The following is a 24,146-nucleotide window of genomic DNA, read 5'->3' on the forward strand; positions in this document are numbered from 1 at the left end:
GTGAAAAGCCAGACCTACAGAAGTGCCGGTGGGTGAGTAGGTAGAGTATAAAAACTGTACCTCGGGGACGCGACACTAGCAGCAAGTTTCTTTGCTCTGCTCCTCCGCAAACTGTGCTCCTCGTTTCATGCGTGAGCCAAAATGAAGTCCCTCGCCGCAACCCTCGTGGGTCTGATCGCGCCCGTCCAGGCCGGCCTCCGCTTCCCATGCTCAACCCTCACCATCCAACGTCTCGACCCCGTCGTCGAGCCGGGCAACATCCCCTCCGCTCACGTCCACCACATCGTCGGCGGCAACGCCTTCAACGCCACCATGGAAGGCGACGTCGGCGAGCGAGCCACCTGCACGACCTGCCAAATGTCGGAGGACTTTTCCAACTACTGGACTGCCCACCTCTACTTCAAGCACCCGACCAACGGGTCGTACCACCGCGTGCCTGTGCTCCCCGTCCAGCCTCTGCTGGGTGGATCCCAGGGTGCGCAGGGAGGGTTGACGGTGTACTACACCCAGTTTGATCTCACGAGAGATAACCTGGGGAAGCAGAAGATTACTTCTTTTCCCCCTGTGAGGAGATGCCCTTCCTCATTACCTGCCTGATTCAGGCACTAACAATGAATGTTACTCGCCCAAGGGCTTCCGCATGACAGTAGGCACCCCGACCGAGCCCGGCAAACCCCGCGTCGGCCTCCGCTACCAATGCCTCCAAGGCCAAAACCGCGGCCGCGAACTCGACGACTTCCCCACCGGCCCCTGCAGCGGAGGCATCTTCACCACCCACCACTTCCCCGCCTGCTGGGACGGCAAAAACCTCGACTCGCCTGACCACCAGTCCCACATGTACAACACCGTCACCCGGGACGGGTTCCTCAACGCGGGGCCGTGCCCTTCTTCGCATCCGATCCGGATGCCGCAGGTTGCGTTTGAGACGGTGTGGGACACTACAAAATTTAATAGCATGTGGCCGTCGGGAGGGAAGAACCCGTTTGTGTGGAGCTTTGAGGGGACGGGGGGTGGGACGCATGCGGATTATATGTTTGGGTGGAAGGGGGATAGTCTGCAGAGGGCGATGGACAAGAGTGAGTGTTTTTATGATGGGTGTGGGAGTATTCAGAAGCAGCAGATGGCGGTGGCGAATAGGTGTGCCATCAAGGAGACGGTGGTGGAACAGACGGATGGGTGTAAGTTTTCCCTGGAGTGAATGAGAGAGAGAAAAGTGCTGACGTTGTGGCAGGGATGGTGAAGCTGCCTGGTCGTTAAGAAGTGAGAGGGGCTGATGAGCGGGATGGGTATTCGACTGACGAGGCTACTGCCTGATGTGTTTGCCCTCTGCGTCACGGTTTGATGTTTGATTGTTAGGTTATACCGAGACTGTCGTTTTTGAACGCATCATTTCATATCTGGAACCTTCAGCCCACTTTGATCCTCGTGAGTCCTCGATGAAGGTGATAAAAATTAATCACAACACTCAAGAAACGCACCCTCGGTTCTGGATTTGAGTGTAATAACAGCCACGAACCCTTGCATTTGCGGCATGAACTTTACATGTACACCACTCTCAAGCCAGACATCTGCTCACCAAACCCCACCCCCCCCCACTTCAACCCCTGAACCCCTGGACCCCTGGACCCTTGTCCTGACCTACAACGATCAATCTAGCAGGTCTCAACCGCCGGACCAGGAGGGGTATAACTCGTGGGCACAGGATAGTAAATGTTGATCATGATACCGGCTACCAATCATCAGTTTCAGCCCCTCGCACATGACAATCAAAAAACAACTTACGGTCAGTAGCGCTGTAAGCCCCAGGGAACGACACCTGGTTCCTCGGGCTGTACGTCCCAGACCCGCCAGTAACAGTAATTTGCTGCCATCACCATCAGTCTCCCCTCCCCTCCTCTTACCCACGAAGAAAACAGAGAAAACTCACCGCACAACTGATATAAAACTGCGCCCCGCCCGCGCTCCCCGCCGAGTGCAGAGCAATATGCTCCGCCCTCAACAAATAATCCCCATTCTGCAAACACCTCGGAATCGGCACATTAATACTCCTCGCCCCGTTGCTAGGCCAAGTCATGCTCCCCCCTAGATTCGGCCTGTCTTGATAAATCTTACTCCAGACCTTACCGCTCCCGTCCCAGGTCGCCGCTGTTTGGCCGGCGGGAACCTTGGCGATGTAGACTGCCATCGGGCCCGGGTGGGAGATGGACGCTTTGGCGTTGTAGGCCAGGGTTGAACCGGCGGCGACAGTGTATGTTCCAGGGGCACCGGAGCCGGGGCGAAGCTGGTAGCAGCGGATGTCGGGGGAGTTGACGTTTGTGACGGGGCCGTTGGATTGGTAGTTGGAGGTTTGGCGGACGTATTGCCAGTCGGGGGTGTTGGCTATGCTTGGGAAGGTGTCTTGGGGAGGTTAGTTGGGTTGAAGGTTGAAGAGGGGGGAGGCGGATGATGAGAAAGGGAGTTCGTACAGTGTGCCTCTGCGGCGGCGGCCGTGAGGACGGCGAGGGTGGTGGAGAGCTTCATCTTGGGAGTGACGGGCTTGAGCTTGTAGGCTGAGGGAAGAACTACGCGCAATGGGACATTTTGAGCTTCAAGAGGGCCTCTGGGGGAATAGCGCCCTCCAGAGCTTTTAAGACGCAGAAAATCGAGGTCATGTTTCATTTCACCCACTGTCAACACTCTACTCGGATATCACGCCCGCCAGTCTGAATCGGGTCTTCCCCCGTGCCCATCGTCACCGTGCGTCAAGAGACGGAGCCGCTGCCGAGCGGGTAAACAGAAAGACGGCGGATAAAAGCCATCCCCAGACCACGACAGCCAGTGGGTATATTACTCCTATAGTGAAACTACTATGTGTTGATATGCCTTGCGTGGATGCCAAGCCATCGGAAAACAGGCATTTGACATCCTCTGATCTGGGGTGCAGACGTTGTGATCCCTTGGTAAAAGAGTGTTTCGGCACTTGTCCACCTGCCAACTTTCTCTCTGAAACAATGCAGGTTGCTTCACCCCAGACGGGCATATTGAATTGAGGGTAGCAAAGGTTGGTGTCAGGAGGTGAAGAAGAGGCAAAGATTGCTCGACTGCCGGAAGAGGTAAGGCCGTGGGTGGTTTCCCTTTTCAAGGGACAACACTCGAGAGTCTAGACAAAAGAATGCTTGCTAGCAGCATTTCCCCTCCCGAGTAAAAAGAAGCGTAGAGACTCAGATACTTCGAATAGATACTGTTCCAAAGTAAAGACATAGCAAATCATCGCAAACCTGGCTTCGCAAACATGTGTAGAACACGCATTGTTCACTATTCTGAGCGCGATGTACGACCCTAGATGTCCACGAGGCCCTTCTCACCGACAGAACGAGGTGATTACACGGCCCACAGCATCGCGATCATACACAAACCCGTGAATCCACAAGATCCCGAGTACACCTCGGAGGGACCCTGTGACGCAACGCCCAATGGCCACGACGAGCTAAGCCGCGTTTGGTTCAGGATGAGCCACCTCCATCTGATCGAGTGAAAGGACCGCGAGGCTCCCTGGAGAGACGAGATCACGACCGAGGTTCGGAAATTCCCCCTCTTGGCGACAGAGCTGTCAGGATGCAAGCATCACACCTGCTGCATCGTCAAACCCACCATCCTCTTTTGCGACCACTACTGGAGGGAGGCTTGGTGGTCACGATGACGTGGACTTCCCGGAGGCAGATATATGGACCGACCAGCCGGTGGAATATCTCAACGCGCGGAGGTCGCGACTCCCGCGCGAGGGGGATAGACTACAAGGGGTTCATAGAGCAGGAGTTTCACTACCTGGGCGACCTCGCCACGGTAGGCCGCAGCAAGCAACACCGAAAGGCTGGCCGGCGGTGGTTCGACAGATACCAGGAGGAAAACCACACTGAAATCTTCAACTTTGAGGACAGCCCAATGCTGCCGCTCAAGCCCTTCCCGCTGGAGCTCATCTACAGGTACGACCTCGAAGGCGTCGGCCTGACCGCCAGGGAAGAAGAGCACAACAACACCCTCCCCGATCTGAAACCGATCTACATCGACGTGAACCACCACCCGCTCGCCAGCGAATGGTCTTGCTTCGCTAAGGAGGAACATATCGATAAAGACCATGTGCCGCACATTCAGCTGGCAAGATACGGACACGAGCTGTTTAGTCGCAAGCACGAGCTGTGGTCAATCATCATGGTGGAGATGATGGGGGGCAACGGTGTCTTTGGCTCAGGCAGAAAGTTGGTGCACAGCTTCTTGGAAAGCCACGCTGAAGACATGGAGAACAAGCCCAGGCTGCTTACCGAATGCTGGCAAAAGTATCTGTACTGGCTGCGCATGTCGTTGATGAGAGTCGAGAGGTTGCCAGCGCCCGGGCAGATTCTGACAACGGCCGAGGGCTTCACAATAGAGCGCGATTTCCTGGACACGTGGGCATGGGGGCGAGGGAAATCATACGAGGATGTTTACCAAGAGGTCATAGACGGGAATATGTTTCCCGAGTACTGGGACAGAGCCTTGTATGAGGTTTTCACGTACTGGGTGCAATTCAAGCGAGTGAAGGCCGGCTATCGTTATCTCATCGACAAATGGATAGAAGAACAGGATGAGTTGGGACTCGAACTTGATCCATTACCGAAGTTCAATGACATGGCAGATCTTATCGGGAACCATTGTTTCTGGGGTGGTTAGGGGATTGATTGATCATCAACTGGGACCCCCTGGAGTACGACGAGATGCTATATATGATCTGGCAAAGCCACTTTCCAAGTGAAAACCGAGGGGGTGGGACCATTATCCAGTAAACAAGGAAGAAAGATGAGGGGCACAAAAAACATCGTCGCCTGCAGGATTCGAACCTACGCTCCCGAGGGAACGCCCTTAGCAGGGGCGCGCGTTAACCACTCCGCCAAAGCGACTTCCGATTATGCCTTCCCAGGCAGAAATTAAGTCCAGATTCGTGTCGCGCTCCCCCATTCGACGCCACTTCCACTTCCTGCATGGCTACCTATCTTGGGGGACATCGAGATAAGCCCTGCAGCAGCAGCACCCGCGAAACGGCTCGAGAGATAAGAGACCAGCCCTCTCATGTGGCTCAAATTCTTTGTCTGCCATGCCGATGGCTGTCCTTTCCCCTCTTATGCAAATTGATAGCAATCATGTCAGAAGCCCTGGCAGCTACTACTACTACCACCACCACCACTCCCACGCTTGATGCTGCTGACGAGGTCGAGCTGGCGAGGGTGGGCGGCCTTGTCGAGCGCCTCGCCTCTGCATTCGAAGCCGGCCTGGACTTTTACAACACTTGGCTACAGAGGCAACAAGCATCAAACAGCCACCACACAAGCACCAGCACCCACCGCTTCCACCCCGCCGCCGCCCGGGTTCGCCCGATCAAATGCGCCGTGGACACCTCTCTTGACATGTCCAGCTACCGGATTCAGTCTACCTATCAAATCGGCTTTACTCTCATCGGTCCCGAGTTTGCAGCCGGCGACGGTCCGTGGCTTTTTTTGTTTGTTTGTTTGTTTCAGCGTAAGGGTAGAATATCTGATCCATCCCAATCCAGATCGAACCTGCCAAACCCTGCACACCAACCTCTTCCTCCTCCAATCCAAGATACACCACCTCTGCCACACAATCAGTTCCTCCCTTGACCCTCACCACCAACCGCAACCTCTCCCTCTTCGAGAAGTTTATCTTTGCTCTGAACAAGTCCGTCTTAGCTCTGTTTCCGCCCTGACGCAACAGTACCGCCGCATGGCAGCTGGCCGGCCTTCTCTCCCGAGAAACTTGCCTGTTCCCAGACCGAAGCGGATGTCGGCTTTGCTGGATGATTTGGATGAGGCTGACTTGCGATTCATGTCGGAAGAGAGGCCGATGAGCGAAGGGAGCTTTGTCACGGTGGGGGATGGGGGTGGGGTGGAGAGGGTGGTGACGGCGGAGAGCGAGGTTCCTGTTGTGGAGGTGAGGTCGAATCCGCCCTCGCCGCCGTTAACGCCCAAGGTGAGGGGGGTGGAGGGGTTCTGGAGTGGGGGTTGTGTTCAAGGGAGTGTGAAGATAGGGGGTTGAAGGGAAACAAAGAGGGTCGGGTCTTTGGCATTGGGCGTTCCGGTTTTGATTTGGTGGTTTTTGGTATACGAGCTGGGTTGTTGGGGCGGGTGGTAGGCGCTGGGTGTGATTTTGTGATTTGTGTACTTGATCGTTCTTGTTCCAGAGTCAAATATTCAGTGTTCTGACATCTCTTGTATGTAGTGAGATGCTGTCTTATGTCGTTGCTAGTATTGTCCCCACAACCCGTGCCCAGAAGCTCTGTCCAAAAGGCAATCTATGCTGCTATGACGCGAGAGACAATTCATCACATCAACTTTCGAACCCTGCAACTTGTAGTAAGCAGCCGTCGTTCCATCTTGACTTGTGCAGCCAGGTAACTACGAGGCAGTTACCTGGCCAAGGAGCGTACAAAAAATCGTAGACAGGACTGATACTTCATGTTGAGCCCGCCAAAGAATGGACTGGTTTGCGGAGAGAAGGAATGTGTCCATCGAGCATTCGTGAACAGCATTTCCCTAAGTATTCATTTGGTAACCACTCCCTCGTTCTTAAGATTTTAATTCTCAAACATCATATTTTTCTTAATTCCCAAAGAAAACCAGTGCCGCTCGAATGTTTGACGAGTTTCAGAGAGCGACGACAGTCAAAGAAAGAGCGCACAGGCCACAACGGAGAAAAGCTGTTGCTGGCGCCGAGCCCGACCGGGATTCTCAAACAGCACTAGCGCGGCGCGCTACGCAGCCTGCAAGCTCCATCATTCAGTTGTTGCGCCTCGAGGACAGCAGCGGTCTTTTGTCCACCGGCCAAACGAAACTTTCCCTTCTACAACAAACCCAACTCCGCAGCACTCTCCTGCTGCTCACACCGCGCAGCTTGTCTCTGGCGATTCGCCGCCTCAGCAGCATCCGAATTGCCAGATAACCAATTGCGAATTCCGAATTCCCACCATGGCCGACAACCACTACGGAGGCGACTCCGAGTCAGAAGACGACAACTTCAACCCGGCCCCAGCCGACCTGTCGGATGAGGAACAGGATGCCAACGACAGCAGTCCCCGTGTGTCCCGTAAGAACGACCATCGCAGTAGCAGCCCGGTAGCCGATGAGGACCACGACGAAGATGAGGACGAAGATGAACGCCCCTCGGGTCGCGCCACCAAGCGTCCGCGCATCGCCGCTGATGATGATGATGATGATGATGGCGGCGGCGAGGATGATGAAGAGGAGGAAGACGATGAGGAGGGCGGTGGTCACCGAGATGGCGATGAAGATGACGAGGAGGACGAAGAGGACGAAGAAGATGAGGATGACGTGCAGCATGTGAGTCTGCATCCCGCTTCGCTTCTCTTTTCAATTGCTGACTTGGATCGCGCAGAGCCACCGCAGGAAGCGTCGCAAGCCTGCCGGTGTGGGCAATCTGTTCGATATCGAAGCCGAGGTCGACGATGAAGACGAAGACGAAGCCGACGATAGAGATGGCGAGGAGATCGAGGACTTCATCGACAATGCCCACCCTGACGATATCGCCGACAGTGGCGGCATGAACGACGACAGGAGACATCGTGACCTCGACCGGAGACGCGAGCTGGAGGCCAGCCTCGACGCCGAAAAGCAGGCCGAGATCCTGCGTGAGCGTTATGGCAAACGTGCGCCCACCAGAGGATACAGTGACATGGCCATTGTGCCTAAGCGCCTGCTTCTTCCCAGCGTCAATGACCCCGGCATCTGGGCCGTTAGGTGCAAGGAAGGCAAGGAGCGCGAGGTTGTCTTCTCCATCATCCGCCGTGTTGAGGAGAGACTTGGTACAAAGAATGAGCTGCCCATCACTGCTGCCTTTGAGCGTGCCGGGCCCAATTCCGTCATGAAAGGTTACGTTTACATCGAGGCGCTCCGCCAAAACGACATCCTGCTCTCTTTGGACGGCATTCTCAACGTGTACCCTCGCACCAAGATGGATCTGGTTCCGATCAAGGACATGCCCGATCTCTTGCGCGTCATCAAGACCCCGAGCCTGACACCTGGTGCCTGGGTGCGCATGAAGAGGCCTGCGAAGCACGCTGGAGATCTCGCCCAGGTTCTCGACGTCACCGAGAATGGACTGGAAGCTAGAGTTAGGTTCATTCCCCGTCTGGACTATGGTGTAAGAGAGGATGGCATCGGTCCAGATGGCAAGCGCAAGCGTCCCGGCATCCCTGGACCCCGCCCACCCCAGCGGCTCTTCAGCGAAGCCGAGGCCAGGAAAAAGAACCCACGACATCTCCAGGGCAACCCACAGACGAACTCGTGGACATTTATGGGTGACGAGTTTGAAAATGGGTTCCAAGTCAAAGATATCAAGATTCAGCTGCTCGATGTCAAGGATGTAAACCCCACGCTTGAAGAGGTCACGCGGTTCGCCGGTGGTTCCGAGGATGGCACAGAGAACCTTGACCTCAAGGCTCTTGCTGCCAGCTTGAAAGACAGCAGCTCCAACGTTGCTTATGTCCCCGGAGATGTGATCGAGGTGTACGAGGGCGAACAGCGCGGAGTGGTTGGCAAAGCCGTCGATGTTCGCGGTGACATAGTGACACTCAGAGTCACGGAAGGAAACCTCGCTGGGCAGACCATCGAGGTGCCCAACAAAGGTCTTCGCAAGCTGTTCAAGATTGGTGACCACGTCAAGGTCATCGGCGGCAGCCGTTTCCGTGACGAAGTGGGCATGGTGGTCAACATCTCGCAGGATCGTGTCACCCTGCTCACGGATCAGACCAACAACGAGGTCACAGTATTCAGCAAGGACCTCCGCGCCGCCAGTGATATTGGAGGACAGGGATCGCTTGGCCAGTACTCCCTCCTGGATTTGGTGCAGCTGGATGCGACGACTGTTGGCTGCATCGTCAAGGTTGACCGTGAGTCAGTGGGGGTGCTTGACCAGAATGGAGAGGTGAGGCAGGTTATGCCTTCTCAGATTACCAATAAGCTCCCAAAGAGGAGAACTGCCGTGGCTGCTGACAGGAGCGGCTCCGAGATTCGTCTGGATGATGTTGTCCGTGAGTACGGTGGTCAACAACGGCAGGGTAAAATCATTCACATTCATCGCTCTTTCATCTTCTTGCACACCAACACGACCAACGAGAATGCCGGCGTTTTTGTCACGCGCGCCGGCAACGTCAACACCATCGCGGCCAAGGGTGGTCGCATCAACAGCGGCGGTGGTCCTGACTTGACTGCCATGAACCCGGCCATGAAGCGAAGTCCTGCCGAGAACAACCGCATGGCAGCACCAAAGAGCTTCGGTCCGGACCGTGCCATCAACCAGACTGTCACTATTAGGAGGGGTGGATACAAGGGTTTGCTGGGTATCGTCAAGGATACCACGGATACCCATGCGCGTGTTGAGCTCCACACCAAGAGCAAGATTATTACCGTGCCCAAGGCGGACCTTGCCTTCAAGGACAAGGTCACTGGTAAGCCAATTGACATCTACTCCCGTGGCGGACGCGGTGGGGGCGGGTTTGGTGGTTCTGGACGTGGTGGGTTTGGTGGTGGTGGTGGTGGTGGTAGTGGTGGTGGTGGTAGAGGAGACTGGCCCGGTGGTAGAACCCCAATGGCTTCTGGGGCCGGTGGCCGTACCCCAGCTTGGGGCGGTGCATCATGTAAGTCTTGTTCCATCTTGACGATGTCAACACACGCACTAACAAATTACCTAGCTTCCTCTCGTACACCTGCCTGGAGCAGCAATGCCTCTGGCGCACGAACACCTGCCTGGCAAGACGGCTCTCGGACTGCCAACCCATACGACGGCAACCGGACTGCTTATGGAGGCGCCACGGCTTACGGCGGGAGCGGCGGGCGCACCCCGGCGTGGAACTCTGGCTCCAAGACACCTGCCCATGACGGCTTTGGCCACGGATCTAAGACACCCGCCTACGGTGGAAGCGGCAGCGGCGACACCTGGGGCTCCAAGACTCCTGCTTATGGCGGCGGTCTTTCGGCACCAACCCCTGCTGCGAGTGGCGGTGCCGACTGGGGATACACTCCCGGAGCCAGCGGCAACTCGTACGACGCGCCCACGCCCGGCGCCGGCCTCGGTGCGCCCACGCCGGGAGCGTTCAATGCTCCGACTCCGGGCGCCTACACGGCACCAACGCCGGCGCCCATCAGCGCTCCCACTCCGGGCGTGTGGGCAGGTGGATGGGGCGGGGATACAGCGCCAACACCTGCTGCCACTGCGCCCACTCCTGGTGCTTCCGGCTCGGGATACTATGGTGCTCCGACGCCGGCCCCCTTCACGGCGGAGACGCCTGCTGCCAGCGGGGGTTATGACGATGATGAATAGGTGGAGTGGGTGTGTTGGCAGCGTTGTATAAAAAAAGGCAAGCCGGTGAATGGAAGATATCTTGAATTTCATGGCAATGCAATGGACGTGTTGGTTTTTTTTTTACATATTCTTAGCGTTTGTTGTTGATGATGATGTAGTTTTATTGGTAGAGGAAAAAAGATTAGTAATTGGCGAGCGGCGAGCAGTAAAATGAATAGAAGGGTAGCCTGCTTTTTACCTATCCTACAATAAACAAAACTGAGTGGTGTTGGATGTTTTGTTTTGTGATGATGTTGACCCCGCGTGACCTTTTGGGGGCGATGTAAACAGCCCCCTCCCCTCCCCTCCCCTCCCCTCCCCTCCGCCCATCATGTGTTGCGGCGCGTGTGTGACTGTGATAAATTGGCGAGGAGGCACGGAGGAGGAGGGAGGGAGGGGCATCGTGTGTCATGAGGTGGGGGATCCACATGAGCATTGAGCACACGCACCTCACACACAAACACACAGAGCCGATTCCCGAACCGCCGCCTGCTGAGCCCGCTTTGATCTTTTCAAAAAGACAAAAAAAATCCCCCAAAAAAACCCCGAGGGAATCTTTGCGAGAGATAATCTTCACTGTTATCTCTCTGTTTGCAACTCCTCTTTTAGATGAGGAGGACGACAGAGGGAGATTTCAGCCAACTTCTCAGCAGCGGAACCCCGCGTCAAAAACGTCATTGGATAACCATCCAACAGACACGATTGACACCACCAACCGACCTATCACAGGTGATGCTCTCGAGGGGAAATGTGCCGACAGGTCAGGCTGCATTTTGAGCCGTGCGGGCATTTTATCAAGATCAAGGTTGTTAGATGTCAGTTCACCTCAACCCAACCTCCCTCCCCTAGGGAAGGTAGGTAGGTAGGGGTAGCGGATCAGGAAAGGCTGACACAGAACATTCTAGGTCATAGTCGACACTGCGGCTTTGTGCCTGGGCGGGAGAATAATAGGGCGAATACGGAGAGAAAGTACACTGATAACTTTCGGAGGTATCCGGGGTGTCCGGATGAGAGATGTCAGTATTATTGGGATGGGTGGCATGCTTCCAAGGGGGGGAGGGAGGAGAGTGAGGCTTATGAGGGGGAGAGAAGGGGGGAGGGGGAACGGAGGAGGGGGAGGGAGAGGGAGAGGGAGAGGGGGAGGGAAAGGGAGAGGGAGAGGGAGAGGGAGAGGGAGATGGAGAGGGAGAGGGAGAGGGAGAGGGAAAGGGAGAGGGAAAGGGTGTATTATTGACCGTGAGGGGGGTCTATCTGTTTGGGATCGAGGTTGGGTTCTTTTTTTCTTTGGGAGTTCTGGTTATGGGATAGGAATGGTCTGATCATCGCGAGAGGTCATTTGAGGGCGGGGGGTCCTGTAGACGAGTCTAGAGTTTGCAGCGTCACCTTGGGGGTAATCTTTCAGCGTGGGACTCAATGATTCAATGAGCACTCAATTCACTGATTCCATGAGGGGATCCAACCTGAACATTATCACGCTTCATCCGTGCCATTTCCATGCTCATGTTCAATTCATGTTCTCATTCATCCTTTACAAATATATACCGCCCAATCTTATATACAACCCTCCTCCCTCACTACAACCCGACAGCAATAGCAGTCAACGCCCACTCCATAAACCCAGCATTCGTATCCCGAATATTATTGTTGAACTCGGCCGTCGTCGGATAAAAATTGGTCGAGTACCCAAACTCCATCGTGAACCCATAAACCTTACTCACCCCCGGCTCAGCCCAAAACCTGCTAAAAGCATAATCATCACTCGCCCCCGAGGTGGGATACAGCCCCACCGCCTGCTGGCTAACATAGCTCCTCGAGCCCACACCCTTCATACCCGCCACTGTGGCATCCGCCGCCCTCTTGATGGCAGTCGCGTCCGCGGCAGGGATGTACTCCTTGTACACACTATCCCCCGTCACCCCCCTCTTCCCATCATACGTCGAGTTCAAAAAGTTCATCTTTGGATCCGTCGACTGATTCACGTCATCCCCCCAAGAATACAAAATCGTCCCCGCGGCAGAGTGAATGTCCATGAACCATCTGATGCCGGGGAACTTGTCATAGACGGAGACGTGGTTCTTGGTCTCCTGCTCTGACTCGGGAGCGGTGCCGTAAAACGCCTCCGAGCTAGGGCTTGTAGAAGCAGGGGAGACGGACGAAGAGAAGAACTTGCGAAAGTTCCAGAGGAAGTTGAAGTTGCGGTTGAGATCAACGCCCACCGACGCGCCCGACGAGCCAGAGCGGGTGTTCCTGTTCTTGCGCCAGAGAGAACCAGACGACTGGTCGTAGACCACGCCGTCTGGGTTGACGAGCGGGAAGAGGACAATCCCCGCACTGAGCACAGACTTTACCTGGGCGTTGGTGTACGTCTTTTGGCCGTATGTCAGCCCAGACCCGGACTTGTTCGCCGCGAGGAGGTCAGAAACCCAGTAGAGGAGGTTGTCGGGCCCGCCGCGCTCGCGGGCGTGCATGCCGGCCGAGAGGTAGAGCCGGTACTTTGACGTGTCGGGACCGGCTCCGGTGTAGGCGGCGACCGAGGTGCGGCCTTGGAAGGTGGTGTAGGGGAGGTTGTACTTGAAGAAGGCGCCCGGGTAGGCGTTTGCGAGGCCGGTGAGCGCAGAGTTGATCTCGTTGACGTTGAGGATGCTGGCGATGCTGGCCGTGCTGGCTTTGGTTCCGAGGCCCAAGGGGGTCACGGAGCCGCCGCTGAAGCGATCGCCGGTGCCGATGGGGGCTTTTCCCGAGGTTTGGCGCTTATCGAGGGCAGTCTCCTGGACGGTGATGGCCTCGTCCGAGCTGTACTCGCCGTGAAGCCAGCTGATCTGGTCTCTGGTGAGGAGAGCCTGGAGCTCAAACTTGCCATCGCTGGTGGGATGGGCGATGGGCCTGCAGCCGAAATCGAGCGTGTTGTTGGCCACGAGATCGGAGAAGTGTGCTGGGCTGGGAGCCCTGATCTGAACGGGCAGCAGCTCCTCCGCGAGAGACGCGGTGACCTGGAGCGCCACCACGGCGGCGGCTGGCACAAACTGTTTCATGTTGACTCCGGAAAGGTTGAACGCCTAGCAATCCAGACCTGGCTAGAAAGGCTGGGCGTTGTGAAGAAGAAAGGGGGTGAGCTTTCCAGTTATTTAACATTTTGAACAGTCGTTGCAGTTTGAACTGGTGCAGGGGGTGAGCGTTCGAGAACCTGGAAATCGCTCTGGTCTAGATAACATGCTGGTGTCTCACCTACCAAAGTAGGAAGGCCGTCGTCGATTCGTCATTGTCCGTCGGGGCATGTGGTCGCATGAGCGGCGCGGGGGTAGCAGGGGGTCAGGGGCTGGTCTTGGGGGGGCGCCATCCAAGGATTGGGAAAGTCGGCCAAGGCTTGCCCTGTTGAACGTCGGAGACTGGCAGTTAGGGCAACTAACGGCATCGTGCATAGAACTACCGAGCAGCGACCTTCCAAATGGAGGAGCCCCCCGGTGACGGTCCACAGTCGTGAGGTTGCATTGGTTAGCGGTTTAGGATAAATGCGATAGAGCCATCATCGACTCCCTATTACGTTTATGATTGCGGCTTTGATAGTAGATCGGGCATGCTTCCCACTATAAGGTGCTCATGTTTATACAAGCGCCCGAGATGGAGTGGTACCCGATAACCCGCTCCATGTATGTGGTGTTTGCCTCGCTAACTTCCATCATGTCCAGGTCTCTGATGTGATCGCTGAGATATGTGTTTGTTGGCTGGTAGGGAATGTGGCTGAGGAGAGAAGTGCCAAGGTACCTAGGTGTCATCCGGTGCGAGGGCACTGAACCAGACCCTTTCTTTATCCAACGCATGTCTCGATTCTGATATGCAGGTCTCGGGATGACGTTGTTAGCACTTCTGTCCAGCCTAGGCTTGGAAGTCGACGCCAATTTCATGATGGAGAACCATGGTCAGGAGACAGAAAATATTTACTTACCTAGCTCACATTCCTCACCTTTGCTTCCGTGACTTCGGTGAGGCGAGGCAGGGCGGCACGCAAAAATGGAAGCTACCTGGGTAGGCACAACTCCAGAGGCATTCAAAAAAAAACTTCCGTCCCATCATCATCTTCATGCCAAGCCATCTTATCTTTTCTCCTTTTCCATCTCTCTTCTTCAACGGCATCCCTTCCCTTCATCACAGACAACAAAAAGAAATCACAGTCAACAACCAAACGTCATACCACGTCTTTCCAGCGCCACGCACAGCCCTGGATTGTGAACCTCGCCAACGAAAACGCTGCTAACGCCGAAATCAACACTGCACCAAAAACAAGGACAAAACCCTCTGTGCCTAGGTTCTCGAGGATCGAGGCACTCAGAGGAATGCAAAGCAACGACCTTTTGCCCCAGTCAGTAGAGGTGTTCTCATTTGGATCCTGAGATCAGGCTTCTAGACTTACGAAAAGCTGACCACGCTGTAACTTGTACCGTAGTACTGCCCAAACTTGTTGGGAACAGTGAGTCTAGGATGTCGGTCAGCAAAGCTGTTGCCCCTGCTCTTCAAGTTGAGGGAGCACGTACTGCCCAACACAGATCGGCCCGATGCTAATGACACAACCGGTGCCGAAGCCGAAAAGGGCTGCGAACAGGTAGAGTAGCCACATCCTGTCCGTTTCCACCAACATCCAGACGGCAAATGTTGTGATGATGGAGAAGATGGTGGTCAAGATCATGGTGTTGAACCGGCCAATCTTGTCCGAGATGGCACCCGCCACCAGCCGCCCAACTCCTGAGCCTCTGTCATCGCGTTAGCTGATATTTCTGAGGTGGGGGGGTGGTGTTCAACATGCCAGGCCACACTCACCCATTCATCACGGCGACTATCACAAAAGTCCATTGCTCTTCGAATCCTTTTGCGAGAGCCCATGTCGGGACCATACCCAATCCCGCGATCAGGATGAACTGGTTCACTGTCAACCATATGTTAGCAAGTAAACCACAGTCCAAAGTCGAGAAGGCACATACTGAAGCAACCAACAGTCGTCCACAGAAAGCTAGCATCTCGAAAACATCCAAAGTTGATCGCCCCCGACCCCCGTCGACCCTTTATGCGACCCTTGATCAGGATGTTCCCCATACCCAACAGCGATGTCACAATGAGAGCCAGGATCCTCATGCTCCATGCCCATCCCAACTTGGGCAGCGTGGTCCTCAACACCAACGGAAAAGCAGCACCCCCCACGCTGCTACCAACGAAGACAATCCCTGCCGCCAACCCCCTCTTCTTCTCGAACCAGTGGGCGAGAACAGAGAGAGCAACAGTGCAGCATAAAGCCGCCCCCGAACCCATGACGATACCCCAGAGAAACATCAAAATACCATACATGACACCCGGAGCTCGCACGCCCTGTCTGACATGGACATCGCTCTCTTCTGACAGGAAGCCTAGCCCGACAAGTCCAGCTAGGTACACCAGACTACCCGCCATCAGCAGCCATCTCGGACCGAACCGGTCAAACCATGGGCCGACCTGGACGCCCAGGAACAAACACAGGAAGATGTTGGCGCCTGAGATCCAGGCGATGTCTTGGATCGGAAAGGAGGACAGATGGTGCTGGGCCCAGTAGGGTTGGATGACACCGACAGAGTTGCTCAATCCGTACACGGCTGTGGTGATGCAGAAGGACCCAGCAACTGTCAACCACGCTTGCAGACCACCTTCTGGTGGCGAGTCTACTATCATCTCCTTTGTTGACACGCCGTTTTCTGGGTCCATAGGAGGCGCGGGGGTGGTGCTGAGGGTTAGGGAGGGGGTGATCGTTGGGGGAGTAATGGGGATAAGGATATCGACATGGGTGGAGGCCGACGAGAAGGTCGACAACGGTCGTGGCCGCGTCATGTTGCCCTTTGTCGTCGGTGGTAGCTGCTTTGAGGCCGTGCTTTCCATAGCGATGACACAAAGAATATGGTGACTGTCAAGGTGAGTTTTGACCGAACAACAGAAAGAGCAGGCTCGTCACCGGCTGTAAAGTCTCCTTCGTTGTTGCCGGCGGAAGTATATATCCCATACGGCAAGTCCTCCATGGGATTTTTTGCCTTTCTGACAGCCTTGGCCTGGCTAGTCTCCTGACACTAGTTGTGTCCGGTCGTTCTTCCATGAGTCCATCCCTCGATCTGGCTTGGTGCTGAACAACACGCCCCCCCTGTCTTTTACTCTAGCCCCGAAACCGGTACTTTTGGTATCCCAGGAACAAATCCCCCGCCCCAACCACAGCTAGCCCCGGGAAGAGCCGCCATATCCGCAGCGCTGGGTACCAGGGTGTCATTAATGGGCCACATGCTTCCTGAATCAGGACTTAGGGGGGGGGAAAAGTCACCATCGTCAGCAAAAAACCCTTGTGAGAGCCGCAATTCTAGCCAACCGGGCACAGTGGCGGCTGACGTGCAAGTCGACCGAATTGGAGGTTCCCCCCGACACCAGCCCATGCGGATGTACCCGACTTGAACCCGACCATGAACAGAAGCTCCAATGACAGGCTTGAAGAAACCAAAGAATTGGACCACGATTGACAAGCCCCATCATGGATCTGGAAACCACCAGTGGCTGGATGGCAAATCCTGGCATCAGGTGAAGGTGCAAAATTTTCACACTTGGAGCTCTTTGTAAGGGCTATGACGAGGTCATTAGGACATTGTCAGCTTAGGAGTCCCTCCCTTGCTGCTGTACAAGTTGAACAGTGCGCCAAATCTTAGCCTGGGTAACCCTCAGAGAAGTTGTGAGGCGGCATCTGCTTGCAAGGGAGTTGGAGAGGAAAACACCAGGTTTTGTGACCTCGTGATGTGGTGGAATTTTTGCTGCTGAAGTGATCCCAAACCGCGGAGCGGTGAAAGCCCTGATCATCGGTTTGTTGGACAAGGACCCCTGTTTGGTTCCCTCCCAACCACCTCAACCGTTGATATCTTTGACTACTTGGAGAAAGGTCTTGTTCGATCGAGTTCTCTAGTGCGAAGATGATTGTGTAGTGTGAGATGTCACAAATCGGGGTATTGCTTGGCATCGAATGTCTGGAACACAACCAACCCCTTGTCAAGAGTTGTTTGCTGCTTCAGCCCTAACCCTTGTTTAGATGCCTAACCTCCAAGATATCAACTTCAATAGATCGTTACCATTATTTCGCAGTTTCAGACACGATGATTCCCACAAGTCGAGGTAGCATCGTTTTAAATGAGCCAATGACCACCCCTCATCTTAGAATCCCGTCGCTTGGCATGCCATCTTTTCAAATCTCCGTCGGTGTTCTCTAAGCGCGGTATTAGGGGGGGCAGGGCGAGGCAAATACCAATGGCAAGCTCAATCTGTTTTCTCCCGATATTCAGTGATTTCGTGCACATATCTGCCTGTTCCAAAAGATGACGCCCGCCGACCTCGGCACCACCACCACGACAGGCGCTACGACTACTGCTCCTTTCCCGTTCGCCGAAACAACTTCCCAGAGGATCGGCTGTAGCGCGCTGGTAACGGGGTATTACCAGTGTGGGAGCAACGAAGATGAAGGATGCTGTCCCACTGGGTATGCCTGTGACGGAGAGATGGATCGGTGCATCATCCCCAGCACTCCGTCGACCAACGTGGATTTTACTGGGAGATGCTTCGGGCTGTTGGGGTATGGGCAATGTGATGAGGAGGCGGGAGGTAAGCTTGACGCTGATGATTACCTACCTAGGTGAACTTGCTTACAGTTTCCGTCCGCAGGAGGCTGTTGCCCTTCCTCCTACGCCTGCCTGGACGGCAGCTGCATGCTCACGCAAAAGGTTCAGAAAACACTCACCAGCTGGGTGTCATACGGGAGTGTTGAGGCTGGGACAACACCCTCGATTATTGTGATGGACTACTCTTATCCGCCGGATATACAGGTGTCGCTCACCCGTCTTTTCAATGCGGCTCCTATGACGACTACCGATCCTTTCTTCGAAGGGACCACTACCAGCCCTCTTCTCGAGGGGACATTCACGACTTCCAGGCTTCCAACAGGTATCGATACGGAACCGAAAGAAGGCTTAGGGACGGGGATTATTGCGGGAATTGTTGTTTCTTGCGTTGCGGTTGGCCTGATTATCATTGCGGGGCTGTTCTTCTTTGTTCGACGACAGCGACGAAACAGAAAAGAGGACGGCGACAGCAAAGATAGCCCTGCAGCGGAACTGGCTGAGAAGTCCATTGTTGAGCTTGCGGAAAAGTCTGATGTGCACGAAGCAGACACACGGAGGGTGTTTGAGGCGGACACGGAGCGACACACGCACGAGATGGCTTGCAACGACATCAAAACAGAAGCGTGGGAGTTGGAGGATACGTCATGTAAGGTCCCGGGAACTGCCTCCATCTTACGGGGTAGTATCTGAGCAGGAGAAAGACGCGGATATCCCTGCAAAGACAGTACAGACCTAGTGTTCAACGGAGCAGTTGAAAAGTCTTTTCGAACATCAATAGAGCCGGACTATCAGCACAGCCCCCAGCAATTTACCTGGTTACGCAGCACCAACACTCCCTCGAAATACCTTGCATCAACACCCTCAAGGGAACCAATCACTTGGACAAAGGTTGCGTTGCACTCTTTGATATAGGAAGTAATCGATGGTCACACAAGCCTCGAGTGCAGAACTAACAAGACTTGGCACACAACCCTCTCTCGCGCTGTTCTGCCTGCCTGGTCTGAGGGAACAGGATGGTACAAAGGGCAGTTTGGGCCGTTTCGCTAGATGGCCTTGGTTTTATCTACCTCACCCTTCAGCGCACACCCAAAATGACTACCGCTACCCCGACTACATTAAGGGATCTCCGGGCGATTGAGGTGCTGGTTGACACGAGTAACACGGCGCTGGTGGAATTTCTTCGTACCGCGTACGGCTACTCTTCAGACAAGCGCAAGTTCCACCCAGACCTCCTCTACCACTGCCGCTCTCCCCAACGCCTGTGGTCTGCCGAGTTATTTTGACTGCGGGGGAGATTGCCCTGGGTGTTGTCCCGTCGGATTGATCTGTGGAGGACCTGGGGGGAGGGATGACCGTTGCTTTTTCGACAGACCTGCCTCGATCGTACCGTGGGGGGATATACGTCAATCATGTCCGGATAAAGGCGGGTATGGAGCTTGCCCTGAGACGGTGGGAGGTAAGAGCTGACGTGTTTCCCGGTGGTTCATAGCCAACATGGTGTGGCAGGAGGCTGCTGTCCGGCATCGTACGCCTGCGTTAGCGGTGGGTGTATGCTATACAAAAGAGATCCAGGTGACTGCTCTGAGCACAATGGTGTGGTGGGATGATATAGGTCGGGAGAGGGCCGACCGGATTACCACTATCAATGGCACGATAATGGTGACGGCGCCAAAGAAAACAAAAACAGAATGATGTAGACGTCGATGGCCCGTACAGTATCCTCGAGGTTGACAAAAAGGCCGGTCTGCATGAAGCAGATGCGGAGAGACATACGTCTGAGCTGCCTTGTAACCAGAATGAAGCTTGGGAGATGGAGGACACGTCATACAGACCAGAGTTGTGGTCATATCATGGACGGGCAGAGCTGGAGATGGAGCCGGATGTGCCCATCATGAACATAGACGGCGCTGAGGTTGTTGCGGTGACTCCCGCTTCACCATCAGAGGCTCTAGAGATGGGTCAGTAGCCACCATCACCGACACCGAGCCCAGTTTCTCCGCTTGATACACCCGAAACGATGAAGAACTCACCTGATACGACCACTGTCATCTCCCCAGTTGATACACCAGGAACAAAACACACCGGGAAAGCCACCACCACCACCACCATCGTATACCATCAAATAGAGTTAACATGTAAAGACTAAAAGTTACCATTACTGCTCTCCAAAGCCATGATTCGATACTATTACCCCTTGCCCTTCCCCAAGAATCAAACCCACTAAACCAACACAGCAAATACACATGAACGCTATTACAATATATAACCCCCCTTCCCACCCCCCTCCTCAAATCCCCGAATCATCCTTCTCCATTATCCCTTCCAAGTCCTCCCTCCCCAAATCCCCCTCCCACTCCTCACACCCCCCAACAAGCCTATCCATCGCCCTCCTCCCCAAAACCCCATAAATCCCCCCCTCCACCCCCTCCTCCCCCTGAATCACCATCTGCAACGCCAACCCACTACTAGCATGCCAGCTGATATGGCAATGAACAAGCCAAACCCCCGGATTGTCCGGCCGAAAAGCAACAGCTACATACCCCCCACCCCCCGGAACAACCACCGTATCCCTCCTAGGCGGGTTCTCATAATTCCACGTCCCCGGGCTCGTCACAGGATCGAACCGTTCGGTTGACTGCCCCAAGATGACAACATCTGTCCCGTGCCAGTGCATCGGGTGCGCACCCTTATTGGGGACGATCTGTGACCCTAGTTGGGAGGGGTGAGTCCCTGGGAGGAGCGAGGAGTCAATGATCATGTAGATGAACCCTTCGCGACGGTAGGGGTAGTAGACGATGTTGTAGCTTGGGTTTGCGGCCGCGCCGGTGAGGTTGAGGAGGGTTGGGTTGGAGAAGTCGAGCCAGAAAGGGGAGTGCATCGACTTGCCGGTTTGGTGTTCTATGTTGGGGTCTAAGCGTAAGAGCCAGTGGGAGTAGTTGCCTGACTGGCCTAGGGTTTGGTCGGGGACGGTCTGGCGCGCGTTGTAGAAGGTGGAGAGAGACAAAGGGTTGAGGGGCTCGCGGGCGATGGTCCAGGGGACTACGGGGGCCATGGAGGATTGGGCGTCTAGGCAGGAGAAGTCGGTGGTGGTTGAGAGGCTGGCGGGGAGGGTGAGGGAGCGGAGGGACGGGTAGCTAATGATGCCTACGCGGGTGTCCAGGGGGTAGGTCGTGTTGGCGCCGGCGGTCGAGTTGAACACTCCCTTTTTGAAAGCGTTACAGCCGTCGGCGGGTTGGGCGCGGAGCCAGTAGTTGCCTGTGCGGTCTTTTTGGCCGTCGACGATGACGTCGAAGCGTTGGCCTACGGCAATGACCAAGCGGTCGGTGGTGTAGGGCCGGATAGGAACAAGATCGTTGGCAATGACGGTGAACTGGTGGTCGTCGATGGAGACGACAAAGGTGGCGCCGGATCCGCTGTTGATGAGACGGAGACGGTGTTTCTTGCCAGGGGTGAACCGTGTCACGCTGTAGGCTTCAATGTCTCTTGGCGAGTTTCCCGGTCCACCAACTGCATTCATGCCTGCCTTTCCGTTCAGGAGGAACGTATCCATCTTGACGTTTGCCTTTGCAATTTCGTTGGTCTTTTCTTGATGGAACTCGCTGAAGGCACTCTCACGCACCCAGTCAGACACCATCAACGTCTGCCCAGCCTCGACATCATAGTTAGCACTGGCCGGGCCATGGATGACAAGAGGACCGCAGAGACCGTCGCTGTATTGAAGTGAATAATGGCTGTGGTACCACGTCGACCCGTATTGGAGCACCCTGAACTTGTACTGGAAGGTGTGGCCTCGGGCAATGGGACACTGAGTGACGGCAACCCCGTCCATGTCGTTGGTGAACAGTTGTCGGATTCCGTGCCAGTGGATCTGGGTGCCCATGTTGGGAAGGGAGTTCTTGACAGTGATGACGAGTTCATCACCCCAGCATGCCTCGAGACGAGGTCCTGGGTAGGTGCCGTTGAACAACAATGCTTGTTTCGGGAAGCCATCTGGGTAGATCACTCCAGTCGCAACATCAATAGTGTACTATCAAAGTTAGTAAGATTCATGTCAACGATTAGGGGTGACCGTACGTATCGCGAGACGCCAGTGGGCGCAGCAACCTCATCTGCGTGTACTCATGTCAGCGTCTGTTTTCGTCTCACAGAATCACACCCGGGCATAATACACACAGTTGGTGTGAATATCATAACCGTAAATTCTCCCATCACTGTCCGGCCTCTTCATCCTCAACCAACACGTCCGAGAGTTTGCCCTGTTGCATGACTCCCAAATGTCAGGGTCAAGCTGCGGATAGTGACATCGAAAGTTGCCCGGTGCGCCCTCAGGATGGAACGTCAATCCACGGTGTGACGCCTCATCACGACTGTGAAGCTTGTGATGCCAGCTGCTGGTATATCCCCCATGGTCAACAGGGTCAGCCTCGGCAGGATCCCAATCGAACCCCCCAGCAGGCGTCTCGAGTTTGTCTTCGGAGAGGGGGTCCGGATTTCCGTACACTCGCGCTATGACGGCGGCGAGCAGCACATCTTGAAGTCTCATGTTGGGGTCAAAGTCGACAATAATCACTCCGTAGTGAAAGGAGGGGAGGGGCTCTTGGAGATGGGCTGCCTGCTGGAGCTGGTCCTTATCAACCACGGCAGTGATCAGTGGGATATCAGAGAGGTCATTCACGCCCGGCATCTCCAATCCGGCTCACGGGGCCTGACAGCTCGGAGGAGTTGTCGTCCGGGCCGATAGTAACTGACGCATGCGGCATTGGTCAGGGTTCTCGTACTGGGTCAAATGTGGGATCCAGCAGAGCGGGCGGGATGTTGTGATGCTGCTGTAAACAAAACGACTAGTCAACGGTCCAAAGCCACCGGAACACGATGTTGCACGACATGGAGTAGCATGTTTGACGTGTAGGTAGATGGACTGATATTGATATTCTGGCACAGTGGTGATGACATTTGGCCATCTCTCTCTGCTGTCAATGGCCTCCCCCCCTGTGGTCGAGGTCTGGTTGATGTTGTGGAATGGCCTTTTCTGGCTGTGGCAACTCCATGCAGTAGCAGCTGCAAACGTGGGCTTTTTTTCTCGCACCGTGCGCACAAATGTCTCAGAGGGGATGTTGACAGTCGTGCTGATGTCCTTGCACTGTCGGCTGCCCACGGCTCTTGTTGTGTCGCGACTGGCATTTGATCTTCCTCTTCCTGTCAAAAATTCGGCAACGACACGACCCATTCGGGATCAAAAGCTCAGGGGTGTATATTTGAGGACAAAGAACCGCCATTTCAGAATTCAACAGCTTTCTTTGTTTCCTATCTGTTTCAATTTCTGGTTTCGTAACATTTTGCTTTGTATCAGCACATATCGGGAGCTCATCGCTGCGGACAGCGCTGGGCAGACCATCGTCCGACGGCATCCTCCGCATCCTTAATACAGGGTATCCGAATCATTATCGGTTCCCTTTGGGGCTTGGTAGTGAGTGGCCACCTCGGCTGAACGGCACATCACCCCCACAATGTTTACTTGGGCAAGTAAACAACGAGGCCCCTTTTGTCATCAAGGGGCAACCATCAACACTGGACCTGCCCGCACCTGGTGGCTCACCATATAATCAGTTTACCTGAGTGCACCTCGATCCATGACGATCGTGGCGCCATTTACATCCTCGGTGGCTTTCCTCCTCACCTCAACATTCCGTCCGAATATGTCCGCCTGCACGAGACAACCCAATTCTACACAAATCAGCCGCGAGATACACTCCGGAGTTCTGGAACCACATCTGCAGCACGCTTACACTAACAAATCACATATACCCTATGCAAGGGTCCCTTTTCCCCTCGGGTAATAACCCCGTGATTACCACTCTACAATATCTCCCCCCCTCAAAAGCCCTTGCTGCCCCAACATCCCGGGAACTGTCCCCCCTCCCCCTCGCCAAGAGCAATAACCGCCGCCTAATCTATTTGCCCTCCCAGGTACCTACTACGACTCCAACTTTTGAACAAACAAAAATGAAACCACAGTCGGTGGAAACATAACAGGCAGGTAACTCCGCTGCCGCCTTGTGAGGGGAATAATAAACGAACCTTCACTTTACCCAAAGGCCAAAT

General features: G+C 54.9%; 10 protein-coding genes and 1 non-coding gene across 11 annotated transcripts; 7 read left to right on the top strand and 4 right to left on the bottom strand.

Annotated features, from left to right (window-relative positions):
• Nucleotides 1-23: 23 nt before the first annotated feature.
• On the top strand, nucleotides 24-1,411 carry QC761_0077960 (uncharacterized protein). Its single transcript, XM_062872810.1, has 3 exons — nucleotides 24-564; nucleotides 632-1,178; nucleotides 1,232-1,411. The coding sequence occupies exons 1-3, from the start codon at nucleotides 142-144 to the stop codon at nucleotides 1,255-1,257; spliced, it is 996 nt and encodes a 331-aa protein (XP_062730782.1). The 5' UTR covers nucleotides 24-141; the 3' UTR covers nucleotides 1,258-1,411.
• Nucleotides 1,267-2,658, bottom strand: QC761_504100 (uncharacterized protein; the record flags this gene model as incomplete). Its single annotated transcript, XM_062879632.1, has 4 exons — nucleotides 1,267-1,729; nucleotides 1,783-1,864; nucleotides 1,928-2,397; nucleotides 2,466-2,658. The coding sequence occupies 4 exons, from the start codon at nucleotides 2,656-2,658 to the stop codon at nucleotides 1,653-1,655; spliced, it is 822 nt and encodes a 273-aa protein (XP_062730783.1). The 3' UTR covers nucleotides 1,267-1,652.
• Nucleotides 2,659-3,675: 1,017 nt separating this feature from the next.
• Nucleotides 3,676-4,768, top strand: QC761_504105 (uncharacterized protein; the record flags this gene model as incomplete). Its single annotated transcript, XM_062879633.1, is given in 3 exon segments — nucleotides 3,676-4,154; nucleotides 4,248-4,586; nucleotides 4,600-4,768. 3 exon segments carry the CDS (start codon nucleotides 3,676-3,678, stop codon nucleotides 4,766-4,768), a joined length of 987 nt encoding a protein of 328 aa, XP_062730784.1.
• Nucleotides 4,769-4,832: 64 nt separating this feature from the next.
• Nucleotides 4,833-4,913, top strand: QC761_0077990. The gene has a single exon. It is a non-coding gene; the product is annotated as a tRNA-Ser (tRNA).
• On the top strand, nucleotides 4,839-6,132 carry QC761_504107 (uncharacterized protein). The gene is made up of 2 exons (XM_062879634.1): nucleotides 4,839-5,493; nucleotides 5,564-6,132. Exons 1-2 carry the CDS (start codon nucleotides 4,995-4,997, stop codon nucleotides 6,064-6,066), a joined length of 1,002 nt encoding a protein of 333 aa, XP_062730785.1. The 5' UTR covers nucleotides 4,839-4,994; the 3' UTR covers nucleotides 6,067-6,132.
• A 671-nt stretch (nucleotides 6,133-6,803) lies between these two features.
• SPT5 (transcription elongation factor spt5) lies at nucleotides 6,804-10,365 on the top strand (the record flags this gene model as incomplete). Its single annotated transcript, XM_062879635.1, has 3 exons — nucleotides 6,804-7,367; nucleotides 7,423-9,682; nucleotides 9,737-10,365. The coding sequence occupies exons 1-3, from the start codon at nucleotides 6,996-6,998 to the stop codon at nucleotides 10,363-10,365; spliced, it is 3,261 nt and encodes a 1,086-aa protein (XP_062730786.1). The 5' UTR covers nucleotides 6,804-6,995.
• A 769-nt stretch (nucleotides 10,366-11,134) lies between these two features.
• On the top strand, nucleotides 11,135-11,620 carry QC761_0078020 (uncharacterized protein; the record flags this gene model as incomplete). Its single annotated transcript, XM_062872811.1, has 2 exons — nucleotides 11,135-11,201; nucleotides 11,292-11,620. 2 exons carry the CDS (start codon nucleotides 11,135-11,137, stop codon nucleotides 11,618-11,620), a joined length of 396 nt encoding a protein of 131 aa, XP_062730787.1.
• Nucleotides 11,621-11,960: 340 nt separating this feature from the next.
• Nucleotides 11,961-13,646, bottom strand: QC761_504120 (uncharacterized protein; the record flags this gene model as incomplete). Its single annotated transcript, XM_062879636.1, has 2 exons — nucleotides 11,961-13,423; nucleotides 13,616-13,646. 2 exons carry the CDS (start codon nucleotides 13,644-13,646, stop codon nucleotides 11,961-11,963), a joined length of 1,494 nt encoding a protein of 497 aa, XP_062730788.1.
• Nucleotides 13,647-14,344: 698 nt separating this feature from the next.
• Nucleotides 14,345-17,491, bottom strand: QC761_504130 (uncharacterized protein). Its single transcript, XM_062879637.1, has 3 exons — nucleotides 15,335-17,491; nucleotides 14,916-15,131; nucleotides 14,345-14,857 (listed from the first exon to the last, which is right to left on the bottom strand). The coding sequence occupies exons 1-3, from the start codon at nucleotides 16,279-16,281 to the stop codon at nucleotides 14,791-14,793; spliced, it is 1,230 nt and encodes a 409-aa protein (XP_062730789.1). The 5' UTR covers nucleotides 16,282-17,491; the 3' UTR covers nucleotides 14,345-14,790.
• On the top strand, nucleotides 17,266-20,080 carry QC761_504135 (uncharacterized protein). Its single transcript, XM_062879638.1, has 2 exons — nucleotides 17,266-18,027; nucleotides 18,088-20,080. The coding sequence occupies exons 1-2, from the start codon at nucleotides 17,745-17,747 to the stop codon at nucleotides 18,732-18,734; spliced, it is 930 nt and encodes a 309-aa protein (XP_062730790.1). The 5' UTR covers nucleotides 17,266-17,744; the 3' UTR covers nucleotides 18,735-20,080.
• A 251-nt stretch (nucleotides 20,081-20,331) lies between these two features.
• On the bottom strand, nucleotides 20,332-23,055 carry QC761_504140 (uncharacterized protein; the record flags this gene model as incomplete). Its single annotated transcript, XM_062879639.1, has 3 exons — nucleotides 22,218-23,055; nucleotides 22,119-22,153; nucleotides 20,332-22,071 (listed from the first exon to the last, which is right to left on the bottom strand). Exons 1-3 carry the CDS (start codon nucleotides 22,726-22,728, stop codon nucleotides 20,332-20,334), a joined length of 2,286 nt encoding a protein of 761 aa, XP_062730791.1. The 5' UTR covers nucleotides 22,729-23,055.
• Between the last annotated feature and the right edge of the window lie 1,091 nt (nucleotides 23,056-24,146).

The sequence above is a fragment of the Podospora bellae-mahoneyi genome, chromosome 5 (genome assembly GCF_035222275.1).
Source record: "Podospora bellae-mahoneyi strain CBS 112042 chromosome 5, whole genome shotgun sequence".
Classification (NCBI taxonomy): Eukaryota; Fungi; Ascomycota; class Sordariomycetes; order Sordariales; family Podosporaceae; genus Podospora; species Podospora bellae-mahoneyi.

Bases quoted from the DNA above. Each gene is read 5' to 3' on its own strand.
- QC761_0077960 (XM_062872810.1), top strand. From the start codon at position 142: ATGAAGTCCCTCGCCGCAACCCTCGTGGGTCTGATCGCGCCCGTCCAG. The intron at 565-631 runs GTGAGGAGATGC...TACTCGCCCAAG, and splicing joins AGATTACTTCTTTTCCCCCT to GGCTTCCGCATGACAGTAGG. The intron at 1,179-1,231 runs GTAAGTTTTCCC...ACGTTGTGGCAG, and splicing joins GGTGGAACAGACGGATGGGT to GGATGGTGAAGCTGCCTGGT.
- QC761_504130 (XM_062879637.1), bottom strand. From the start codon at position 16,281: ATGGAAAGCACGGCCTCAAAGCAGCTACCACCGACGACAAAGGGCAAC. The intron at 15,132-15,334 runs GTGGTTTACTTG...ACGCGATGACAG, and splicing joins TGCCTTCTCGACTTTGGACT to AGGCTCAGGAGTTGGGCGGC. The intron at 14,858-14,915 runs GTACGTGCTCCC...CCGACATCCTAG, and splicing joins GGGCCGATCTGTGTTGGGCA to ACTCACTGTTCCCAACAAGT.
- QC761_504107 (XM_062879634.1), top strand. From the start codon at position 4,995: ATGGCTACCTATCTTGGGGGACATCGAGATAAGCCCTGCAGCAGCAGC. The intron at 5,494-5,563 runs GTCCGTGGCTTT...ATCCCAATCCAG, and splicing joins CGAGTTTGCAGCCGGCGACG to ATCGAACCTGCCAAACCCTG.
- QC761_504135 (XM_062879638.1), top strand. From the start codon at position 17,745: ATGACGCCCGCCGACCTCGGCACCACCACCACGACAGGCGCTACGACT. The intron at 18,028-18,087 runs GTAAGCTTGACG...TTCCGTCCGCAG, and splicing joins ATGTGATGAGGAGGCGGGAG to GAGGCTGTTGCCCTTCCTCC.